A 22713-nucleotide genomic window follows, 5' to 3' on the forward strand; every position below is an offset into this window, starting at 1 on the left:
AACCATTTTGCCCTTTGTATCATCCATCTGCGTTGTCTCCTGTCGGTCACCACCCTAGTCGGCAGACGGATCCACACTGGGGAGTGGTCCCTAGAATGTAAATCTGTAGCCACTTCCCATTGAACTGAGTCTGCATTAGCTGGGGAACAAAAACGAAGGTCAATGGCTGAAAAAGACCCTGTAGCTGTGGAAAAGTGTGCCCTCTGACCCGCATTCGGAAGGCAGATATTCTCAGAATGGACGAGTCACTCGATCATCCGACCCCCAGAGTAAGTGGCAGCCAAGCCCCACAGCACATTGTGTGCACTGATGTACCCACTAGGAGGAATGGGCATGGGAGTGGCCGGAAGAGTTCTGTCAATGCATCTGCATTGAAAGCATCATTAGGTGGAAGATACAAAGAACACACTGTGATATTAAAGGGCGCTAGGACTTTCACGGCAATTGCTTGTATGGTCATGGTAAGAGTGACAGGAGATGAGTGGCCTCTGTCATCAATGGAAACAGCCATTCCACCTTTAGCCCTGTCTTCAGTAATATCATCCTTTCTGTATGGGTGGTGACCCCGTAATGCAGGTGTGTCGGTGACTTTAAGATGCGTTTCTTGTAAACAGATGCAGAACTGTTTCTCCTGGACCAGGAGATGTAATTCTCGTAAATGTGAGCGATATCCACTTAAATTCCACTGCAACACAGGGGTCCCTGTGGAAGCCATCGTTTAGCAAAGATTGTTCGTGTTTTTCTCCCTCTGAGGTGGTGACTTACTGGGGAGGTCGGGAATGTTAGCTGGTCCCCAGCCTTCTGGTTCCTCTGACTGGAAGTCCATACTCTCAAGAGCATAGTCCCAATCAGGGAGAGAGAGAGTACTTGCCGATCCGAAGGTTTAACTACCACTTTCTTGGTCTTGGAACTACTTTTCAAAGGATGTTTTTCTTTACTTTTTGGAGAAGGTGGTTGCCTGGGTTGCAAAGTCGGCTTAGTTGGCTTTGATGGTGGGCAGTGATACGTGGCTTAGGTAGTAAGCCCACTGCTGACAGCTTCCGAATGACTTCTGTTTCAAGCAGAGCATCCCCTCCCCCCCCCCCCCCCAGCAGGTACACCGACAAGTGCATGTGCTCGTATTTGAGTCTTTGGTCTGAGTTTGTGTGGAGGCATCACACTTGGCAATTGACATCTTAACGCAAATGCACAACAAGTAGCAAAAACCAGAGGTTGCATAGCTTTGAAAGCTTTTTTAGCTTCCCCATAGGGTATACATCCCTACTTTCAACTCCCGAATTTTTCTTTCCTCGATGTAAACCTCACACTTGCTGTTCCACACTATGTGATCCTCGGAGCAGTTTACACATTTCAGAGGAAGTGTACAAGAATTGCCCAATCGTGAGCTGGTCTCCACAATTGCCCCACGCTGCCCTCCCATTACATCCCATAGTGGTATGACCAAATCTTTGACATTTGAAGCATCACACTGGGTTAGGAATAAACAGGAGAAACTTAAGATGGATATAGCCTGCAAGGATATGTTAATGTAATTCTGGAGTACTAACTGTTAGAATAAGGTTGCCAATTTTTCCAATTTGCCATTGACTCTCCTCATGTAGTTCTGCACTTCCTTGATGCCCATATTTTTCCATTCTTCACGTGACTTTACGGGTCCACCTTCATTATATTGGAGGAGGTAACCACACACTTACTAAAGTTAAGGGTGTTATGCAACTCAGCCTTGACTGGGTATTCATCTAAGGCCTTACAGTCCAGAAGTTTAGATATTGAATTAGCAGTTTGAACTAGAAGTGTTATATTACGAAGCAGCATGAAAGCACTACATCTTCAGGCAACAAGTGGCCCACTGGGACCATCCAACCGCCATGTCATCCTCATTTGAGGATGCGGATAGGAGGGGCGTGGGGTCAGCACACGGCTCTCCTGGTCATTATGATGGTTTTCTGTGACCGGCGCCACTACTATTCGGTCAAGTAGTTCCTCAATTAGCATCATGAGGCTGAGTGCACCCCGAAAAATGGCAACAGCGCATGGCGGCTCGGAGGGTCACCCATACAAGTGCCGGCTACGCCCAACAGCACTTAACTTCAATGATCTGACGGGAACCAGTGTATCCACTGCGGCAAGGCCGTTGCCTGCATTACAAAGTCATTTGACACTTTTTAGAGATCCAGCAATACCCTCCAATGTCCAGTGAATATAAAAAGGAAGACCTTCTCAAAGGCTCCCCCTGTTTGCTTGATTACAATGAAAGTGTTATGGCACACTAATGCCCTGTTACTATGTTTCTGAGACTTCTTTTCAGGAGAACTGATCAACCGAGCCCTCTTTAATGAGACACCCATCCCTTCAGGAGTAGTAGTTTGATGAGACCATTCCATAGGGATCCCACGAGACCCTAGGGAAACAACCATCAAACGAGGCAGAGCCCTGCATGCCTGAGCAAGCCATATACAACTGTAGGGTGGCAGGTGCCCCACAAAACATTCCACCGCTGCACCACACAGTGGTTGCTGAAGCATGTCCAGAGCTTACGGCGACAGAAAGCTGGTGGCACTTACCAGTCCCTTGCTCAGGAACCCTGGGATCGCCAAGATCATACTCAGCAAATGAATGAACCATTGAGTGGTATAAGGAGATGTCACCAATAGTGATGAGTGCAGACAGTTGGTTGGTTCAATGGGGAGGGGGTGGGAGATGGTCTATAAGAGCCTGAACAACAAGGTCATCAGTCTCTCAATCAAAGAGTGGAGCATCCAGAAGTAGGGACATCCACCAAAAATGTTTTCTGATCTAGTCTGAAGATTCATAACTGTTAACGTAAGAAGGCTAGAAATGTAATGGACATCTTTTACAGTGAATAATAAAAGTAAGATGAAGGGAACAGAGAAGTCAGCAGATGGGCTCTGCACACGATGTGAAACGCCCCACCCATAGCTCTCCCACTCCCACTATTTAACGTTGTGTGCCACCTAGAACAGGAAACAAGGCGCAGCAGAAACAAGGCAAACAGAATCTAAAAGCAATTAAAACAGTGTATAAGAAGGATGAAAGAGTAGTCTGGTCAAAAAGGTAGGATCGGGGAACCCCAAGACCTAGTATACAGCGAGAGAAGCCCCTTTGCTGACCATCCTGCCCCTGCTCCATAGATAGATTAGAACTTTACAACTGAGAATAAAAACCCCTTTCACTGAAGAAACTGAGAACAAAGTCAACTATCCAATGAACTAAAATGACAGAACGAATCCAGAAGTCCATACTTAGCATGGAGGACCAAAAGGAGGGGCAGTCCACCACGATATGAGCTACTGTCTGTTGGGTTCAATAACCATACTGTGGAGGTGGCTTGTAACACAAAATAAAACTATGGGTCCTACAGCTACACAAATAATCAGCAGGCCACTGTATGATGTATAGTGGAGGGTACCCTGAACCACTACTCGCCATTTTCTTTCCTGTTCCAGTCGCAAATAGAGGGAGAGAAAAACGATTATTCATGTGTCACCATACAAGCCCTAATTTCTCATATCTTATCTTTGTGGTCCTTATATGAAATGTACGTTGGAGACAGTACAATTCCTCTGCAGTCGGCTTCAAATGCCGGTTCTCTAAATTTTCTAAACAGTGTTCCTCAAAAAGAATGTCTTCTTCCTCACATAGATTCCCATTTGAGTTCACGAAGCATCTCTGTAACACTTGTATGTTGTTCAGACCTACCAGTAACAAATCTAGCAGCCCATCTCTGAATTGCTTTGATGTCTTCACGTAATTCGGCCTGGTATGGATCCCAAACACTCTAGCAGCACTCAAGAATTGGTCATACTAGTGTCCTATATGTGGTCTCCTTTACAGGTGAACCACATGTCCCCAAAATTTTCTCAATAAACCTAACTTGACCATTCACCTTCCCTACTACAATATGATATGACCAATGCAGAGAGGACATAGGACTGTGGATTCCTTCCGGGAGAAGCAGAAGGAAGAGTACCATGTCGCAGTAGTTTGCTTGATTGTGCGGGGCGATTCTGCACCTGGGACTGACAAAGCGACCGGGAAGAGAGTAAGAGCTCCTGTAGACAAACAGTCAGCTAGTTCATTCCCCAGGATACCCATGACTTGGGACCCAGAGAGAGATAACTGAGCAGGCAGCATTACGATGATCAATGAGAAGGTCTTGAATGACAGAGATCAAAGAGTGGCAAGAGCAGCATCAGTTAATAACCTGGAGACTGCTCACTAAGTCTGCACATAATAAAACACAGTCAAGGGAGGCCCTTCTGATAAAATGGAGGACTCTGTTACTGGCTGTCAGCACTGCTGTAAACACACTACATGTTCCCAACAGTGAGTGGTGTTCCATACCAGTAGGAGATACAAAAGCATATCCTATCTGATACACAGTTTTTGAGTGATAGGTGTAAAAGATGGAGGCACACTGGAACTCTTTAAGAACTGCACATAACAGACGCCAAAAGGACATGGGGTGACAGAGATTTTAGGTCCTTGCAAGATATCAGCCCTTTACTGGGGCCTGGGCAACATTCAAGGGGGAGTGCGTGATTTCCGCACGGGGAGCACAGTCCGCAGAGAGGAAACAGATATCTTGGCATTCCCGCCCAAGGGCTGATGTCATGAGGACACCACCACTCACATGCAAAGGCGATAGGACATGTGCGAACATCCAGGAACTGTTGAATGGTGACTGCATAGCAGACCACGATCTGGTACTGTCGAATATGACCACCAAAGATCCCCACTTTGGCAAGGAGACTGTCAAAGCTGAAGGAGCCACTAAACCGTAAACCTGACCACCATAATCCAGTCAGGATGAAACTGGGGCCACGTACACAGGTAAGAGCAGCACGACATGCACCCCAAAATGTGTGGGTGAGAAAGCGGACAGCATTACACTTCTGCATGCATTTAGTCTTCAAATGGTAAATATGGGGCAGCTATGTCAGCTTTATATTAAAAAACAGGCCCAAGAAACGGGACTGTGCTACAACGGCCACATGCTGGATACCTAAGTAGGGTTCTGGGTTGGCAAGGAAGGTAATGCAATGGCGGCAACGCATGACCCTCGTTTTTGTAGGAAAGAATTGGACAGCACGGGAAAGAGCCTTTGCAGAGGTCCACTGGACCAGCAGAAGCTGCTGAGTAGGATCTGTACCAAGTGCAAAAATCATCAACAACAATGCAAGGGTGGCCCATCAGAGGTCACTAGCCCACTGATGGTAATGAGGAATAGAATGACACTCAACACTGAGCCCTATGAGATGCCATTCTCTTAGACTTGTGTGGAGCTGAATGAAGTGCCGATTTGAACCTAGGACAACCAGATGGATACAAACTGACAAATAAAAATCAGTAGGGTGCCCCAGCGTGGAGGGTAAATTAAATGTGATGACTCCAAGCCATGTTGTGTTCCTTACGCAGGACAATAAAGACTAAACTTAGATGTTGGCATTTAGAAAGACTGTCGGAATGCTACTTCCAACCTAAGCAGAGTGTCAGTTGAGAATCGTCTCTTCCTAAAACCACACTGATAAGGGTACAAGCCAGGGTAATTGCCCGGTAACAGTTGAGAGACATTTGATTCTTGCTTGTCTTGAGGACTGGGACACCTACACTATCTTGCCATTGTGAGAGGAAGGCACTTTGAAGCCACATATGGTTGAACACTCTGAGGAGATGTTGCCTTTCGAAAACACTGAAATGTGGGATTATCTGATTGTGAATTTAATCAGGACCTGGGACTGAGTCATGGGATGAGGCAAGAGCCTGAAGTAATTCCCAGTCAGTGAAGGGTTCATTATAGGAGTCAGCTTGGTGGGGAGTGAAACATAAGGGGATGTTTTCAACTTGCCATTTCTGCAGTAGAAAGTAGCTGGACAGGTAGAAGATGCCAATGCTGTTGCAAAGTGGGTTGCAAGGCATTCTACAAGAACCAAGAAATTGGTACAAAAACCATGCTGTACAACAAGACCTCGAACAGCTACTGATCACTGGCCACCCACAAGACCATGGAGTTTGGCCCACACCTGAGATGAAGACGAGGCATACCCACAGAGGAGACATAGCAACCCCAGCATCCCTTCTTACTGTTTTTGATTAGATAGTGAGCCATAGCACAAAGTCGCTTAAAAGCGATAAAGTTACTCTGTGAAGGATGTCATTTGAATCGTTGCAGGGCTTGTCGGCTATCTTGAATAACTATTGCAATATCTTTGGTCCACCACAGCACTGGAAGGTGAGGGCAGACCTGTACAAAGGGGAAGAGCAGTTCCAGCAGCATGGATCATAACCTTGCACAATCTCAGTCTGTCTGGCAATGTCAAGGAAATCAAAGAATCACTGGAAAGTGATCATAGTCATAAAGGTCATTGCACAGTGTCCAATATAGTGAAGCCATAAGATTGGGGGTTGAGACTGTTCGACTGATAGCTGAATAGTCGCCACAGGCGGTATTGAAGTGGGACGGAGAACCGTCACTCAGTATGCACAGATCATGGTCTGTGAGAAGCTAGTCAATTAGAAGGCCCCTACCAGACAAAGTGTTAGTCCCCCACAGGGGGCAGTGTGTGTATAAGCCCCCAATAAGGAGAAAAGGAGGACAAACTGTTGATTAATATGGTCAATTCAACAACAACAAAATAGTGGCCTGGCTGAAGATAGGTAAACATTGTAAACGGTAATTGCTGAGATTGTTTGCACCCACACCACGACGTTATGACAGAACACATGATAACCATGGATTGTTGGAGAATGGTCATCAGTGAAGTGTGTTTCTCGGAGAGCAATGAAAACTGCAGAGGAAGGGAAATAATGTGTTGTAGTTCCGGCAAATGACAGTAGTACTCACTGCAATTCTACTGGATGGTCATGTGATTGGTGGCCAGGTTAGGTGTGAAGGGGTCAAGAGGAATGGTCATGCCATAGGACCACTGCCTGTCACCCCTGGAGATAGCACCACTTCCATGAACACTGGCTCAAGAGTCTGACTGCATAAGGGGGGGGCGGGGGGATTTGGTGCCTCCAGTGGCACAGCAGGAGCCTTGTCCCAATTCTTATTCTTCCTCCTCTTTTTCTTCTTGACATTTGGTAGACAAGATTCATTCAAGGGGCTACCTGCATTGAGCACAGTGGGAATGAAGAGAGGACAGCCCTGGGACCTACAAGCCATGGCTCCTTCAGACAGTGTCTGGCATCAGACCTCTGTTCAGGGGGTTGCCAGGGACATGGATCCTGAGAGGAAGTCCTGTCACCATAAGGTGCTGAAGAAGGAGAATGCTTCTCCCGCTGGGAGCAGGAAATGCCCCAAAGAAGGTACCATGAGAACCACATGAGACAAGAGTTATGGAGATCTGGTTCGAGGAAGGTATAGTGGAAGGGGGGAGGGGGGCTGTGCCTCAGAATATGGCACGCAGTCAATAGATTTGTATTCCTGGACTGGATCTCCTGTTCTTTCTTGACACTGGCGAATGTGGAGGGTGATGTTCCATACAGTTGACACACAAAGATGGATGTTCACAATGACAACCTTCATAGACTGATTGTTCACAGATGCCATATTTTGGGTCTGCCGTGCATTGGGATGACATATGCCCAAAGCATAAACATCAAAGCTCCTCATAGGTGATGACACATACAGTGTCTTATCACATGTGTTCACCATGACCTTAACTTTCTCTGGGAGGCATTCCCTTCAAAGGCTAACTGGGTGGGGATGCTCAAGAGTAGGTGCAGGAAGTGGTTTGTATTTTTGATATGGGAGGCTAGGCTGCAAGCAACTCCTTGAACCAATGACACAGAGATTGGAGGAGAAAACCACAGCTGCTTGCAAGAATGAGGGCACAGAAAATACAAAAAGTATTGCACATTCAATTTTTATCCAAGAATTCTAATATTTTATTCCTCTTTGATGTAAATATCTACAAAGAAGATTGTTTTTTACCCAACAGTTTTTTATACTAAGTAAAAAGTTTGGGGGGGGGGGGGGGGGGGTAGGAGAGGAGGAAGGGAGATTATGGTTTAACATACAATGTTCTGTACAAAACGAACCATCCCGAATTCACTTTAATCCATTGACAGAAACTACATAACATCTAAATCTGGACAGCCAGATGAAGATATGACCCATGTTCTTCCTGATTAAGAGTCCAGTACCTTAATCACTTTGCCACCTGAACTCAGCAGCTAAGTAAAATTCCTATTGCTTTCTCCGTGTAGACTGTAAGCAAAGAACTTGCACTGGTGAATGAGATCACTGATTTTTGAACATACAGTTTTTTCAAGTTAGTCACGAGAGGTGAGGGACATAGGTTTGCCAATGTGGTATGATCAGCTACAGCTGAACCCTTTCCCTCTTTGAAGGCAAACCATTAAAAGTAGATAACTCTTAGCAATTCTACAATTAAAGTACATTACAAGGAGCTGACAATAATGTGTTTTGCTGCCTATTTTAACCATCACTGATCTATCATTAAGAAAGGGGAGTGATGATGTATGGGGGTATAGGAGGAAAGTAGGTTGTGGATGCACAAACCTGGTACAAAACAAAATATTTTATATTATTTGACACCAGTTTGTAACAACAGACACCATTTTGGGTCTAAGTAATCACTTTACACCGCTGCAAAATACTGAAAAATTATAAGGAACATTGAAGATTTCCTTGAATCTGCTACTGGCAGAGCAACTACTTCACCCATCTCAAACAAATCACGTCTGTTCTGAGAAATTATTTTTGAGGCTCTATAACTGAGAATGTAAATAACACTAGAAAGAAATAATTATAAGTGAAACAGGAGACGGTATCAACAGGAATGTATCTTAAAGCCATACAAAGACAACAGACACCAGCAAATACTTAAATATCACAATATTAACAACAAAATCAGTTTGTATGAAATGAATTTTCACTGTTTATGCAAGTCTGTACAACTTATTTTAACATTTGGTTTGTTAAAACATTAACGGTAAAAATTAGTGACAAAAAGGGAACACCAAGCTGCAACTAGTCTTACTAATGTTCCCATTCTTACCTAATAGTGCCTGTTGGAGAAGGGAATGGGCTGCTGAAACTTGCATCCGGATCTGGTATATTTATTCTAAGTGGTGGTAGGGGAGCACGTGGTTTTGTTGGAGACAGTTGCCGTACAGCTACTGGAGGATCTGCTTCATCAACAAGTGACTGGAAAAACAACCTTATATTTGTGCTTGGAAACCGGAAAGTACACCTGCAAATAATATCACCCAGTTAGAAAACTAATAGCATGTCACTGTGGCACAAAAAATGTATTACTAGAAAAAAAGAAGACGAAATTTATGAATCCTTATTTGTTTTTAAAGGAATTTAAATCAAGAATTTTAATATCCATTTATCACTAAATAGGCTATGTCTACACACTAAAGAACAGTAAAAGCAATTAAATAAGTACAGCCAATATTCTGCATGTCATAGATATCTCTCATATTGTAAAATTGGTTGTCTGAAAGCCAAAAATGTTGTCCCACTTCTGATATCAGGCTTGTAAATTTCTTCCCTTGTGACACATTCTGTAATGTTGTTCCTGATATAGAGAATAAAGAAATAACTACAATGATGCACAGCTGGTAGTACCCTGACCTCAGTAGTACAAGGATGACAGTGTTCCTCAGGACAAGGAGTAACATACAGGGTGTCCACACAAAACCATCTCAATTTCCAAATGCAAACTATGAGACAGTCTGGAGCATCACATAAAGCAAATCAAAAAGTTTTGTGTAGATTATTTTCTAAACAATTCCTATTGTTCGGTGTCACCCATTGATGTCCACAAAAACTCCCAAAGTCATTTGCAAAGGGAGCCACAATTGAGACAGTTAAGGCTTGATATCACAAGTGTGGGAGTGTGATAAACAGTCACTTTCTGGCAGAAAGTGCACATCTAATGAAACTGTACAGGAGCACAGAGAGACCTTGTAACAAAGCCCATCAAAGTCAGTTCAACAGCCTCTGTCACCCCAGACATGTTTATGCACACATAGGTTGGGATAACAGCACCATTCAGACATTTTAAGGTTCATGAAAGAAGCCTATATAGAAGTGTCTTAATTTTTTGTACAAAACTATGAGTTATTATATGATGCAACCAACTGTGAATATCAATGCCTCATAGTGTTGTGGTGGTTGTTGGTAGTTTTTATTACTATTATTATTATTATTATTATTATTGCATTTGCAAATTGAGGAAGTTTCCTGTGGACAACCTGCATTACATAGAAAAACAATTTTTTCTTTTTAAAATGGTTATTATGTGAGGATACTGTCCCAACACCAATAAACCAAGGAAATATGTGACTGGAACAGCCTTAAATAGATCGCACAGAAAAATTTATTACTAACCACACCTCTCAGTTTTTATACTAGAGAAGCTATTACGCTTTCATAGGAAACAGACTACAAGAACATCAGTCATGTAAGATACAAATAACTATATAAAGGCAAAAATGCACTGACACTAATAAATAAATCAGAACATGCTTTTCTTGTACTTGTGCTTAACTTTCAACTGTACATACAAAAGAGCACTTAAACATTCATTCAAAACTGCTGAGTATATTATTCACAACGGACAGTCCTGAAATAAAACCAAGTACTGGAAGTTATCATATGTACCTTCCACAACCTTTATGCATCTTTTTAATATACTAATATTCCAACATCACTAACAACAGCACAAATTATAGATTAAAACTACAGCACTTGATAACCTCCATAAACCCATCTTTGTGCAACTAAGCAGAATTGCATCTTCAAACAAATGTACTGTAATCCAACATTTGAATGAATAATCAAAACTAATAAATTGCACTTTCCAACCTATTTAACAAATTGTAGTTTTGGAAAATATAATAAATTATTTAAATCAGAGATAACATAATTTATATAGTCAATGCCTATCACTCCAGATGATTCAGAGTTTATGAGGGATACCTCAACATCAAGTGTAATCCCTACTATAGCTAACTTAATTGCTTTACTCACTGATGAGAATGTTGTTGCAGTTTAGAAATTAGACCCAGGAAACTGACATGGCTCATACCACCACAAAGATGGAACTTCTTAAAAGCAACCCAGGAAACTGGCATGGCTCATACCATCACAAAGATGGAACTTCTTAAAAGCAATTGATACAATTTACAAGATCATATTCAACTTAGCAAGCTTAGTTCTTTGTATGTTCCGTATTCTTTCGTAGAGCAATGGATGACACACTGTAGCATGTAATAGAAAGAAATGCTCACAAAAAGCAGTTCTGTACATCTTGCTATGCAAAATAGTATTCCATTAATAAAACTTGGGTTTATTATCAATTAGATGCTTGGAATATACAAATATATGTACTGTTTAGCAGATTTGAAACAGGACAGCCAACAAAATTATCTGTGGGTTTGAACTGAAGATTTCTAGGATAGACAAAAATAGAAAGCACTACAACGAATTTATATTTATTTTATGGAAAATGTTGATATAAATGTGTGCACAATGCTCTAATCATGGTATAAGTTATGGCACCTATGCTCTCTTTCATATTTATGCCTATTGTTCCTGCATGAGGAAAATCACTAAAGCATAGTTCATTATAATCAACATCACACACCCGTAAGAACAATAGGTGTTTTTAATGTTCAACACCAGGGTGCTATAAATGTCAGTCACAATAAAATTACAGTGTCAACAAGACAGAAGATCTATTAACTGATTAGGCACAGCAGGGCAACAAGAGGAAGAAACTTACCACATGAACTGAATTGATTATAAGGCACATAGTAACATTCTTGTATTTTTTGTGGTTTATGCACAATAAATGTAAATAATATGCATCAAAATTTTCATCAGAAGTCTGTCTGTTATCTAATACACCTTTCTTCTGAATATATGTTGCAGTTTTAGATTTCATAACAAATAGTGCATTAAGTATGGCATGAATGCAAACACTGGGCTACGCTATAGAGCAATCTGTTACCACAGCTATTTCACACTGTAATCTGTTGGCTTAGCTAACATGAAAGCCAAGTAGCCACTCTCCTAACTAATCTACACCTCAGGCTACACTATACATCAATCTGTTACTAAATCCAAGATTATGAACAGAGAGTGGGGCAGGGGGAACAGGAGGGGGAGGTCAAGGAGGGAGGGAGGGCACTTTCACACTGTCTCAATCGAATTTCTGCTACAGAATTCCAACTGTTTATAAGTCTGTTGTTGTTATTTATTTATCAGCTTTCGTAGAAGCTACTTGGTCATGAAATAAATAAATACACAGTTTACAGAAGGCCGACTTAAAAATTTATAAGCAAATGAATTGCAGAATTAATCAAACACAAGACAGTGCATACATAAATAACAAATTCCAGGAACTCCTGTACAGAATGAAAGTAGTGTGCTACAAGGCAGCTTTTCAACTTTGATACGGATCCTTAAGAGTTTATCACATTTCTTTTATAGTTGAGGAGGAAGCCCAATTGAAATGGAAACCTGCTCTCTGACTGACCACCTTTGGACAATAAAATTTATCTTTTGCAAGCATTGATGTCAGAAACTATATGCACAGTCTTTTGTTGCATGTAAATGTTAATATGTCCCTTGAAAGCAATGTTTTGATACTACAGGTAACTCATTACCTACATAATTAATATTACATTTCACATCTTTCACACCAACATTTGTATCACCTGCAAAGAGAAACATTTTTGAGACATCTGTAATGTTGACTGGCAGATCACCGATATACACCAAGAAAAGCTACAGGCCCAGAAGAGAACCCTGTGGCAACCTCCACTTTACATTACCCTAGTCACATTCAGACCTCTTTCTTGTTTGTTAACACTGGAGGACAACCTTCTGCTTTCTACTTCCCAGATATGAAGTGGTGTTGTTGGCTTTTTACACAATCTCATAAAGTCCCAACATACTCAAAAGTATTGCATGGACCACACTATCAAAGAAAATGCCTACTGCCTCCAGTACTTTGCTTAGTCCTGATAGTGCCTCATATACAAAACAACAAATTGGACTTCCTGTGGATACTCCGTTACTGAAACCCAACTGCAAGCCTGACAGTAAATTGTGTGTACCGAGATGTACCAGTACTCTCGTATAAACTGTTTTGTCAAACAATTTTGAAAATAGCTACTGAGAGCAAGGAAATTGTCACTAATTATCTACAATACCTCTTTCACCCTTTTTATAAAATTGTTTTACTAATGAGAGTGTCAGTCCATCATGAAACTGACTCTCCTAAAAGACACACTGCACAGTAAGTAATCTGTGCACTAATCTTTGTGATCCTACTTGAAGTTTCATCATACCCATAGTAGTTACATACTAGGTGCTCCACAGCCTGTAAGCACTGTATTTGTTAAAAAGATCTTACTGTATTCCATGAGCTCCATTTAAAATATTTAGTTGCCAGATCAGTAGTCTGGCATGTAGTCTTCAATTAAATATTTTAATGGGTTAAAGTGTGGTATTAGACCAGCCCCTGAAATCTTAGTTGTGATGACAGACTGATCCGTTGCACAACCCAAGGTCTAGATTAGGTTGGAAGGTAACACGGAAATACGGAAGCGTCCGATCCCACCCATCGGCTTTGACCCATGACGTCACAAATATGGCGGAAACGACCAAAAAAGACAATTCCAATATGGCGGATATAAAATCGTTGCATACGTATCATAAAGATGAAAATACATAGAAAAACAACACACACACAGGTTTCACAAAAAGCCTAATGACTCTAACGGGACAAGCGTAGGAAACTGGGGGTTTTTGGGTGGGGAGAAACTAAATATAAACAAATTAAGCCACCCACCGCCATACAAAACCACGCAAGACGACGAAAAAAATCGACATCACAAAACTCACCAAATACCAAAAAACACATTATTATCTGGAATCGGACACTTCCCTTGACCTATATAGATCTACAGTAGCTCCCGATCCCATAAATTGGGATCTAACACTTCCCTTGACCTAAATAGCTCAACAGCAACTCCCGATCCCATCTCCCAATACAAAAATCAAAATACACCGCAAAACATTGCGAACAAACACTTCCCTTGACCTACATATATCTACAGCAGCTCCTGATCCCATAAATTGGGATCGAACACTTCCCTTGACCTATATAGCTCAACAGCAGCTCCCGATCCCATCTCCCATTACAAAAATCAACATACTCCACCAAACATTGAGATTGAACACTTCCCTCCAACTATATAGCTCAACAGCAGCTCCCAATCCCATAACTTAGGATCGACCACTACCCTTGACCTATGTAACTCAAAAACATCTCCCAATACGAATACCAATACCAACCTCCACAGCCACAAATTTCAATGAAACACTTCCCTATACCCCAATACACAACACATACGCCAAAAACAAAAAAAAATGAGAACTTACCACAAGAATGTTCCAGCCCCACAAACTAGATTGGCCACCACAATCACACACACACACACACACACACACACACACACACACGCGCGCGCGCGCGCGCGCAAACCAACGAAAAAATACTGAACCAAAAGAAAAACCCAACCCACCCACACCTCAACCCCCCCCCCGGCCAACCCCAAAATAAAAAACCCACAAACAAAAAGCAAATGCAACATAAAAAACATCTCAATCACACACTACAACTCAACAAAAACTTCAACAAAATTGATCCTCCACAACTATAACAAAAAAACAAACACACTCCCACTCCCCCCCCCCCCCCACCTTAACAAACACTATACAACAAAATAAACCACCCACCCCACCCTGAACCACAGCCACCCACCCACCTACCCAGCCCACCCTAACTAACCACTTTCGGCCTATACATTTTACCCACAGCCCTTAAGAAAACCCGAACAATACAATAGCCCTCTGCGACACTCTTCCGCCAACAGTACTCATCTAAATGAGACTGAAGGTTGGAAGAGCGCCTCTTCCCCCTCCCAAGAACTGACTTAACTGCCCCCCACATCCCCTCTATTGTATTAGTACAAGCCCCTGTCTCATAATTCTTAAACTCTAAACTATGGTTCACTACTAAATGATTGAATCCCCTCTCACCCAACCCCCTATAAGAAGAAAAAGCATCAGAAAATATTGTGGACCCGGCTCTATATATTCCTCAATTAACCCCACTAATTCAGCCTTCGACCTCCCTTCCACAACCCTAAAAACACATTCGGAACCCCCACCCCCCGGAACAACAGCCCCCCACACCCAAAGACCAGCCACAGACTTCCCCCTCCCATACTTCCTTTTCCCAAACTGTGACTCGTCCACCTCCACAACCACCCCATGCCCCCCCCCCCCCCCCAACTTACCCCTGTACTTAATAAATTCCAAACACACTTCACGATAAAAGGAATACCAATCTAAAACAGTCCTCTCACTCACACCAGTCTCACGCGCACAAAAACTCTGTGGGGATCTATAACAAAAATAATATGTAACAAGCACAATCTCACACATGCCCAATCTAGACTTCTCAAACCAGGTACCGCGCCGTATGGAACGCCATATGTCATCTTTGTGACAGCGCCACGTGTAACCGTCCCTGGTCCGAGAGGCCGGAACTTTAACCAATTTCATTGGTTCACAGCACTCACCGCACTTCACGACCTCAGCAATTAAGCCAAATAGATGAAGGAATTTAATCAGCTCTAAAGCTGTGTCCCCCATCATAGCCCTCAACCGAGAACTATTAATCTGGTCTTTCATATCCATTCCTGAACAAAAAACCACAACCGAATACACTTAATAACAAACCCACCCGACGTACAGCAATCATCATTACATTAACCATCACACAAAACCGTTAACTCACTGACACAAATTCCGCTTCAAAAAGACGCACGCAGCACTCACCACTGAGCAACAGCAAACTGAGCCCAACACACCAAACAGACGAAAACCATGAACATACCACCAGAGGGCACAACAAACAACAACACGACATCTACAAACACGCCACACTCACAAACCAAACTCCGCGCCGTAATGACGTCACACACCACAACACCCTTACGTCACGGGTCAAAGCTGACGCGTGAGATCGGATGTTTCTGTTGACCCGGTAACACATTTGGTTGAGAGTTGGTGAAGCCAATGAATGGGAAAGCACTCTGTTTGTGGTAACAAATCACCCACTGGCAAAATCTAGTGTTCATGTTTGCACAATATCGAAAAATGCAAAGGGGGAGGGGGTGTTCAATATGTAAATTTTATCTTTTAAATGCAACTGGATTTACAATGAGATGTCTTTTAACAGATGTAATAATTGATTTGGCAAAAGTTATGTACTGAACCCTCCCACCTCCTTGTGTTTTTCAACACATTGGGGATGTAAACATTATGCTTTTCTACTGGTCAAGTTGTTACCAAAACCAAATTTTCTGCTTTGAGATTCACTGGCATTGCCAGCTCACAAAAAAATTGTCACCTTCTAACCTATCCTAGTCCTCGTGCTGAGTTACATATCAGTCTATCACCACAACCAAGATTTCGGGAAGGTGTTGGGGTAGTACAATACAAAACTTTAGCCATTGGTTGTGATACGTGATGTAGTTGTCTCAGAACCCCAGCTTTTGAGAGTTCTGCATACTTACCTATACCAATTAAATTTCAACTGAACTTTCTGACTACAGAAAAGAGGAGATTATTACATATTTTTTACAGCATTGGTGAATCATTAATAGCCTCTCTTTCACACAAAAAATGTGTAATATGTTTTGCATGCACATGGTGCTCCAATGTCTTTTCCACAACTGATTGTCTAGTTCTAATTTTGCTCAAGAGAGCTTTTTATTCTCTGGGTATAATGCACGGTTTTAACATGTCCAATGACATTCTTCAGCACTTTGCAGTATACCTTGTAGTGAATTTCTGTAATCGGGCTCTGACTACCCTCCGTACTGTAATACAGCTCCTTGTTTCCTCTTATGCGGCATTCTAATCCTCTTAGTTATCTAAATAGATTGCTTACTAGTACTGCATATCTGCCTGCAATTTTTTAATAGGAATTGCCTTCTCAAGCAACATAGGTCCGACAAATTTGGCCTTCAAAATTTGTTTTATAATTACATCAGCATCACAAGAGGACTCATACCGGTACATCTTTTTCTTGCTACCGTGGAATGACTTTGCCTTCATTCCTCTCAACACTGTCTGTGCTTATCCTGTCAGGTCATTACTAATTTTTTTCACAGTGTGCCTTTAAACTACAGAACAACCAATGAAGATACTGTCTATGATCACACAGTGGTTTCCCTAACTCTAGTTGGAATATAATGCCTGCACCAGGTTGTAAGGTTATCTGGATAATCAAAGTTTATATTGAAATCCCCACAAAATTAATTTTATGCCTTGTTTTAAAAAGTGAGCCAAGCACTGTGTCAAGCCTGGAGAGGGAAGTCTTGTAGTCTAAACTGGGAGACCTGTAAAGGCCTACAATTAAAAGTTTTTTCACTGAAAATTCAATCTCTCTTGCTTAACCTCCAAACATTTGGCTTTTACAATGTTTCAATATAAATAATTCTTTTGAATGAAACCTTACATTTGGCATGACTGGCCACTCCTCCCCTCTGCAACAAAATCCTGGTACAGAAATTAGACAAGATGTATCCCTCCAAAGAACGAATTAGTATTCACAATATAGATGATGCTCTGATATACAAATCAGCAATTCATCTACTTTATTATTATTATTTCATCAATGTTTAATAAAATACTTCCTACAACTGTTACAACACAGATGTTTTGGGTAAGGAACAATAAAGCAGAAAGTTTTCTGCGTGTTGTCAATAACTAGTTCAGTCTTATGTGACAACATAGGAGATGTCAAATCTCATACTTCAACATAGCTTAGATCCACCACAGAAACAAATCCAGAGCAACAAATGTTCCATATAAACCACACATTAAAAACTCAACAGTTACACAATGGTTCTGGTTGTTTACAACTATTGTTACAAAGGTCTCAAAAACTTTATATGTGTATACTTCATAAATTGACTTCTTGGGGGCTTCCGTAATTTCAAACTGGTGTCAATGGTCATAAAATCTTAACTGGAACTAATAATGCCAAGGCATTTGTATTGATCTGCATCGTAGTACAATCACAAAAGAATGTGTGCATGGTGACCTTTTCCAGATATTCCAATGTGGGGAAAAACTTAAGGACTTAGTACATTTTGAAATAGAGGCCTAACAATGTATAAGTTATACCTGTTTACTTTTAACTAAATAAAGTGATAGAAACAATGAAAGTTAAGTCTACCAATTGGATAGACTACTGTGCATGGCAAGGAGGGGAAAGGGTGATTTAACAGGTTTCAATTAAAACTGATCCGTTTGAACCGTAAATATCATTAACAACAGAAGAAAAATAAATGTATAAATATTTTATTGGCTATGACTTATATCTCATAAGAAAAATCTTTGATGCAATCTGTGTTTATTTTCATAGCAGATTTTTTGGAAGGCCAATAACATTTGGCGAAATACTGTTATTATCCCTATTTTGAAGAGCCTCGTTAATTTCTTAGAACTTATGCACGGTTAAACTTGGATATTTCACGTGGATTCTTTCATTCATTTCAACCGTTTATCAATTTTCTAAACCCATCAACAATTTTCTTAAATCCAGTTGAAAATATATTCCATGTGTGTATTCGGTGGCGATATAAACGCAATACGGATAAAAATAGGAATAGCCAATAGTTGATGTTTAACCGGCAATGAAAATCAATTCCTACGCACGATGTCAACAATTCGCTTCAGTGGTATAAATAGCTACCAAAAGATGTCAGGAGCTGTAATAAACAAACAAATCAAATTACAGCAAAACTTCAGCAAAACATGTTATACACGACCGGTTACAGAAATTGAAGACAGTCAATGTCCTTCGAAACATTACACAAATATTTTCATCAGACACGACACGACCCCCACTTTAACCCATGTTGTTTACACATGCCTTTACTTACGCTTTAGGTAGCTGCAACGAAGGCGCTCCTTTCCTTTGAAAAACGCCATCCACAAAAACGCCGTTCTTCCCACTGCAGGACATATAAAAATGAGGATGTTCGAAGAAAATCTCTATATGTTTTCTAGAAATAAAACTTGAATGTCCCATGTTTACATCGACCTCGCCTCGCGAACTGTTCCGACCAATAGTAATCCTCTTCTGTCGCACCATATATTCGAATTCCCTCCCTTCTAATCGAGCAATTGCTGTTCCTTTGCTTTCTGAACTCCATTGCAGCTTCGAAGGGCTAGCTGGTGCCGATTTTAGGGCTAAAAGAGCCCAAGCATCGCTCTCCTGTGTCCGTGAATGTGCAGACATCACTCGGTGAATATGGCTTCCTGGCAGCCGATCTAAGTATCTCTGCGATCTGGATCGTGTGCCTGTTGTTTACCCACAATCCAGACGTGGGTGGCAGAGACCACGTGATGGCCTGGACAGAAGATTTGAACAACTAAATGTAAAGTCTATGGACAAGGAGGAATACAGAATGTGCAGCCAGAGAGGAGAAAAAAGAAAACCTTGGGAACAAGATTCATTATTAAGAGCTGGAAGGGAAAAATACGGAAAATGGGCATTGAAGTTTATAATATAACGAATGTATACTGTTTTGAAGCTTTAACGAAATGTGTTGTACCTGACCTTGTGTTTTGTTTACGTCTGTTAGTTTCTATGAGCCATGAGCACTATAGTGTTTGTTTATTTTTCACTTGATGTACTGCCGATGGAAATAATGAAATAACTGACGCTCTAGTGAAAGCGTGTATCGTGGATGTGCGTTGTTGGGATTAATTGATTTCTACGGGCTATGCTCTTAAGTAAACAAGTGTACTGTATTCAAATATTGACTCAGTTTACATTATTGTTGTTTGGAGGTCGTTCATTTGTTTGTATTGTGGGATTTGAAGTGACTTCTGATTGTCAGTATTATCGAAATCTATGGAAAAAGAAACTTCGCTTCATGACACCTTCTTCAAGAAACACGTATTACAAGAGAGACCTTCCATGCTCCATGCGTTTGTTTATTAGAGCTTGCAACGCAAGAAAGACGTTAGTTGACTATTGCCCAACGCGCGGTGTGCCTGTGATATATTAAAGACACTAATTTTCATGTTATGTAAATAGCGTTTTAGAGCAACAAATGTAATATGCCTAACCAATTTTTGTGCAAGATTCAGATGGGTATTCATGTTATGTAATATTTATCCTTATCAATTCCTTGGCACTTCCCATTATCCAATACTTTTAAGGTAACAGACTTTGGTATCGTTCATAAGGTTTCATACTGAGGTGGCCCGAAGTGTGATGGTGTTGGACCCCTTTCAAAATTTTGGTTGTGTTGACAAATTGATGTTTAGCATAGTTTGAAGTCTCGATTAGGTTGAAAGGTCATAGTTTGGTTGTGAGTTGACAAAGCCAACGAATGTGAATTCAAAAGAAAGTAGGCCTATGTGGCATCAAGCTGACTTGTAGCACCATATTTAATGTACCTTTAACCAAAACTTAAAAACTGCAAGGTAAAGTGGGAAACGAGTGTTAAGTAATGGATAAATCTCCAACGAATATTTTAATACATATTCCATATGTCATACATAAGGTACGAAACTGCAAGGGGAACCACTATGTAATTTTTTGCCAAAACTGAATTTTATCATATAATCCCATTCTTGCACATCTAGACATTCATTTTGCACTTAATGAAGTTGCATTACATTATATTAGTATGTGTTCAATAGATCATGAATACAACATTTCGTAATGATGTGTCAGTTTTAATACATATTCCATATGTCATACATAATGTACGAAACTGCAAGGGGAACCACTATGTAATTTTTTGCCAAAACTGAATTTTATCATATAATCCCATTCTTGCACATCTAGACATTCATTTTGCACTTAATGAAGTTGCATTACATTATATTAGTATGTGTTCAATAGATCATGAATACAACATTTCGTAATGATGTGGGATGTGTCAGTTTAACATAAGTTTTCTTTACACTTGTTTTTTTAGTCTCTACTTCATATCTAGAAATTTATCTATTGAGTAGAATGAGTTGTCATTCAGAAATTCTTTTAATTTGTTTTTAAATGTTGGTTAGTTATCTGTTAGAGGGCCACTACATATGTGGCTGAGAATCATACTTAGCTGTTGGGAACAAGTTTTTAGTACTCAGGGAAATGCCGTAAATTCCATGTAAGCTTTCACTTTTGAGTGAATTTATTATTTTGGTAATTTCTGTAGGAGAGGTAGGCTGAATTTCCGTTTTATCAAATTGTATAGGCATTGCCTCTTCCATACACATTCTTGCATTTTCTAATGAATAGCTGGATCCTATTTTCTGTACAACACTTAAAAATGGTTATTAAAAAATATTTTCCACTTCTGACATTTTGTTAACAAACTTTTCATTTAGTTTATAACAACAAAAATAATCAGTTATTGATAATATAACGTAAATGGACAGATAAAAATATCTACTCACTAAGTGGGGGCAGGGGAACACACTCATAAAAGGATTGAAATTTTACAATCTTTTGGGGCCAGTGGCTCCATCTTCTTGTGGAAGAGTAGAAAGAGGAAAGAAGAGGGGTGAAGAGAAAGGACTAGAGTTTAGAAAAGTCACCAGAACCCCAGGTCAGAGAAGACTTAGCAGATGGGATGAGAAGGAAATACTGATTGTTGGGGACTGAGAGCTTAAAAGAGAAGGAAAGACCGATTGTTAGGAACTGCACTGTATGAGATTTGAAAACCTGAGAGCTTAAAGGTGGAAGACCTTTAAGCTCTCAGGTTTACATCCAGTGCAGTTCCCAACAATCAGTCTTTTTCGTCTCATCCCGTGTGGTACGTCTCCTCTGACCCGGGGCTATGGGTGACTTTTCTAAACTGTACCCCATTCCTTAAACCTCTCCAGTCATTTTCCTTCACACCTCTTCCTTCCCCTTCAAAGTTAAATCTGTTTGTGTGTGTGTTCCAGTGCCACGGCTCGGTGAGTAGATTTTTATGTGTCCATTTTTATTGAGTTTGATAGAAATACAGTCTTCTTGTACTCTTGGTTGCCCTGTTTCCCTTTTAACAATATCCCAAATTGTTTTAATTTTATTATCAGATGTGCAAATCTCAGACATAATGCACATACTTCTGAACTTTTTAACAGCTTTTCATAATACAGAGCAGTTTTTATAATGTTTGACTGTTTCTGCATCGTTACTCCTTCTGACTACAAGATACATTTCTCTTCTCTGTTTACAATATTTTTTATCTCTGTAATAATCCGTCTGTTTTTAGATGGTTCCTACAATCATGGTGCACTGTTTCCTGAAGATAACTGTTTTCAAATACCCTCACAAAGGTATTATCATGAAATAGGTCAAATTTTAAATTGGTGTCAGTTCCCTGTGCACCTTATCCCAATCTTAACTGTTGCAAGCTTTCCCTAGAATTTTCAGTTGTTAAATTATTATCTGGATGCACTATTTTGGGGGGACTGTTTTGCATTACTGTATGGAGCTGTGTCATATAATGTAACAAGGTGTACATCATGATTAGACAGGCCATTCTTAAAAGGAAAAGTTTTTATTTTATTAAATTTATCTTGGTTCATAAAAACATTGTACATCTGTGTGGTGCTTC

General features: G+C 40.7%; 1 protein-coding gene across 2 annotated transcripts in view; it reads right to left on the reverse strand.

Moving 5' to 3' along the window:
* The window catches only part of LOC126161899 (forkhead box protein K2), a 92104-nt gene extending 72654 nt beyond the window's left edge, over positions 1–19450 (reverse strand). For both annotated transcript variants that reach the window (XR_007534970.1, XM_049918053.1), the window contains exons 1-2: positions 19039–19450; positions 9048–9242 (exon numbers count right to left, since the gene is read on the reverse strand). Coding sequence is in view for 1 of the 2 variants with exons in the window: in XM_049918053.1 (XP_049774010.1) it covers positions 9048–9242; positions 19039–19397 (554 nt within the window). In the remaining variant the exon portion in view is untranslated. The remainder of the gene's footprint in view (positions 1–9047; positions 9243–19038) is intronic.
* Between the last annotated feature and the right edge of the window lie 3263 nt (positions 19451–22713).

Source organism: Schistocerca cancellata, chromosome 2 (assembly GCF_023864275.1).
Source record: "Schistocerca cancellata isolate TAMUIC-IGC-003103 chromosome 2, iqSchCanc2.1, whole genome shotgun sequence".
NCBI classification, from domain to species: domain Eukaryota; kingdom Metazoa; phylum Arthropoda; class Insecta; order Orthoptera; family Acrididae; genus Schistocerca; species Schistocerca cancellata.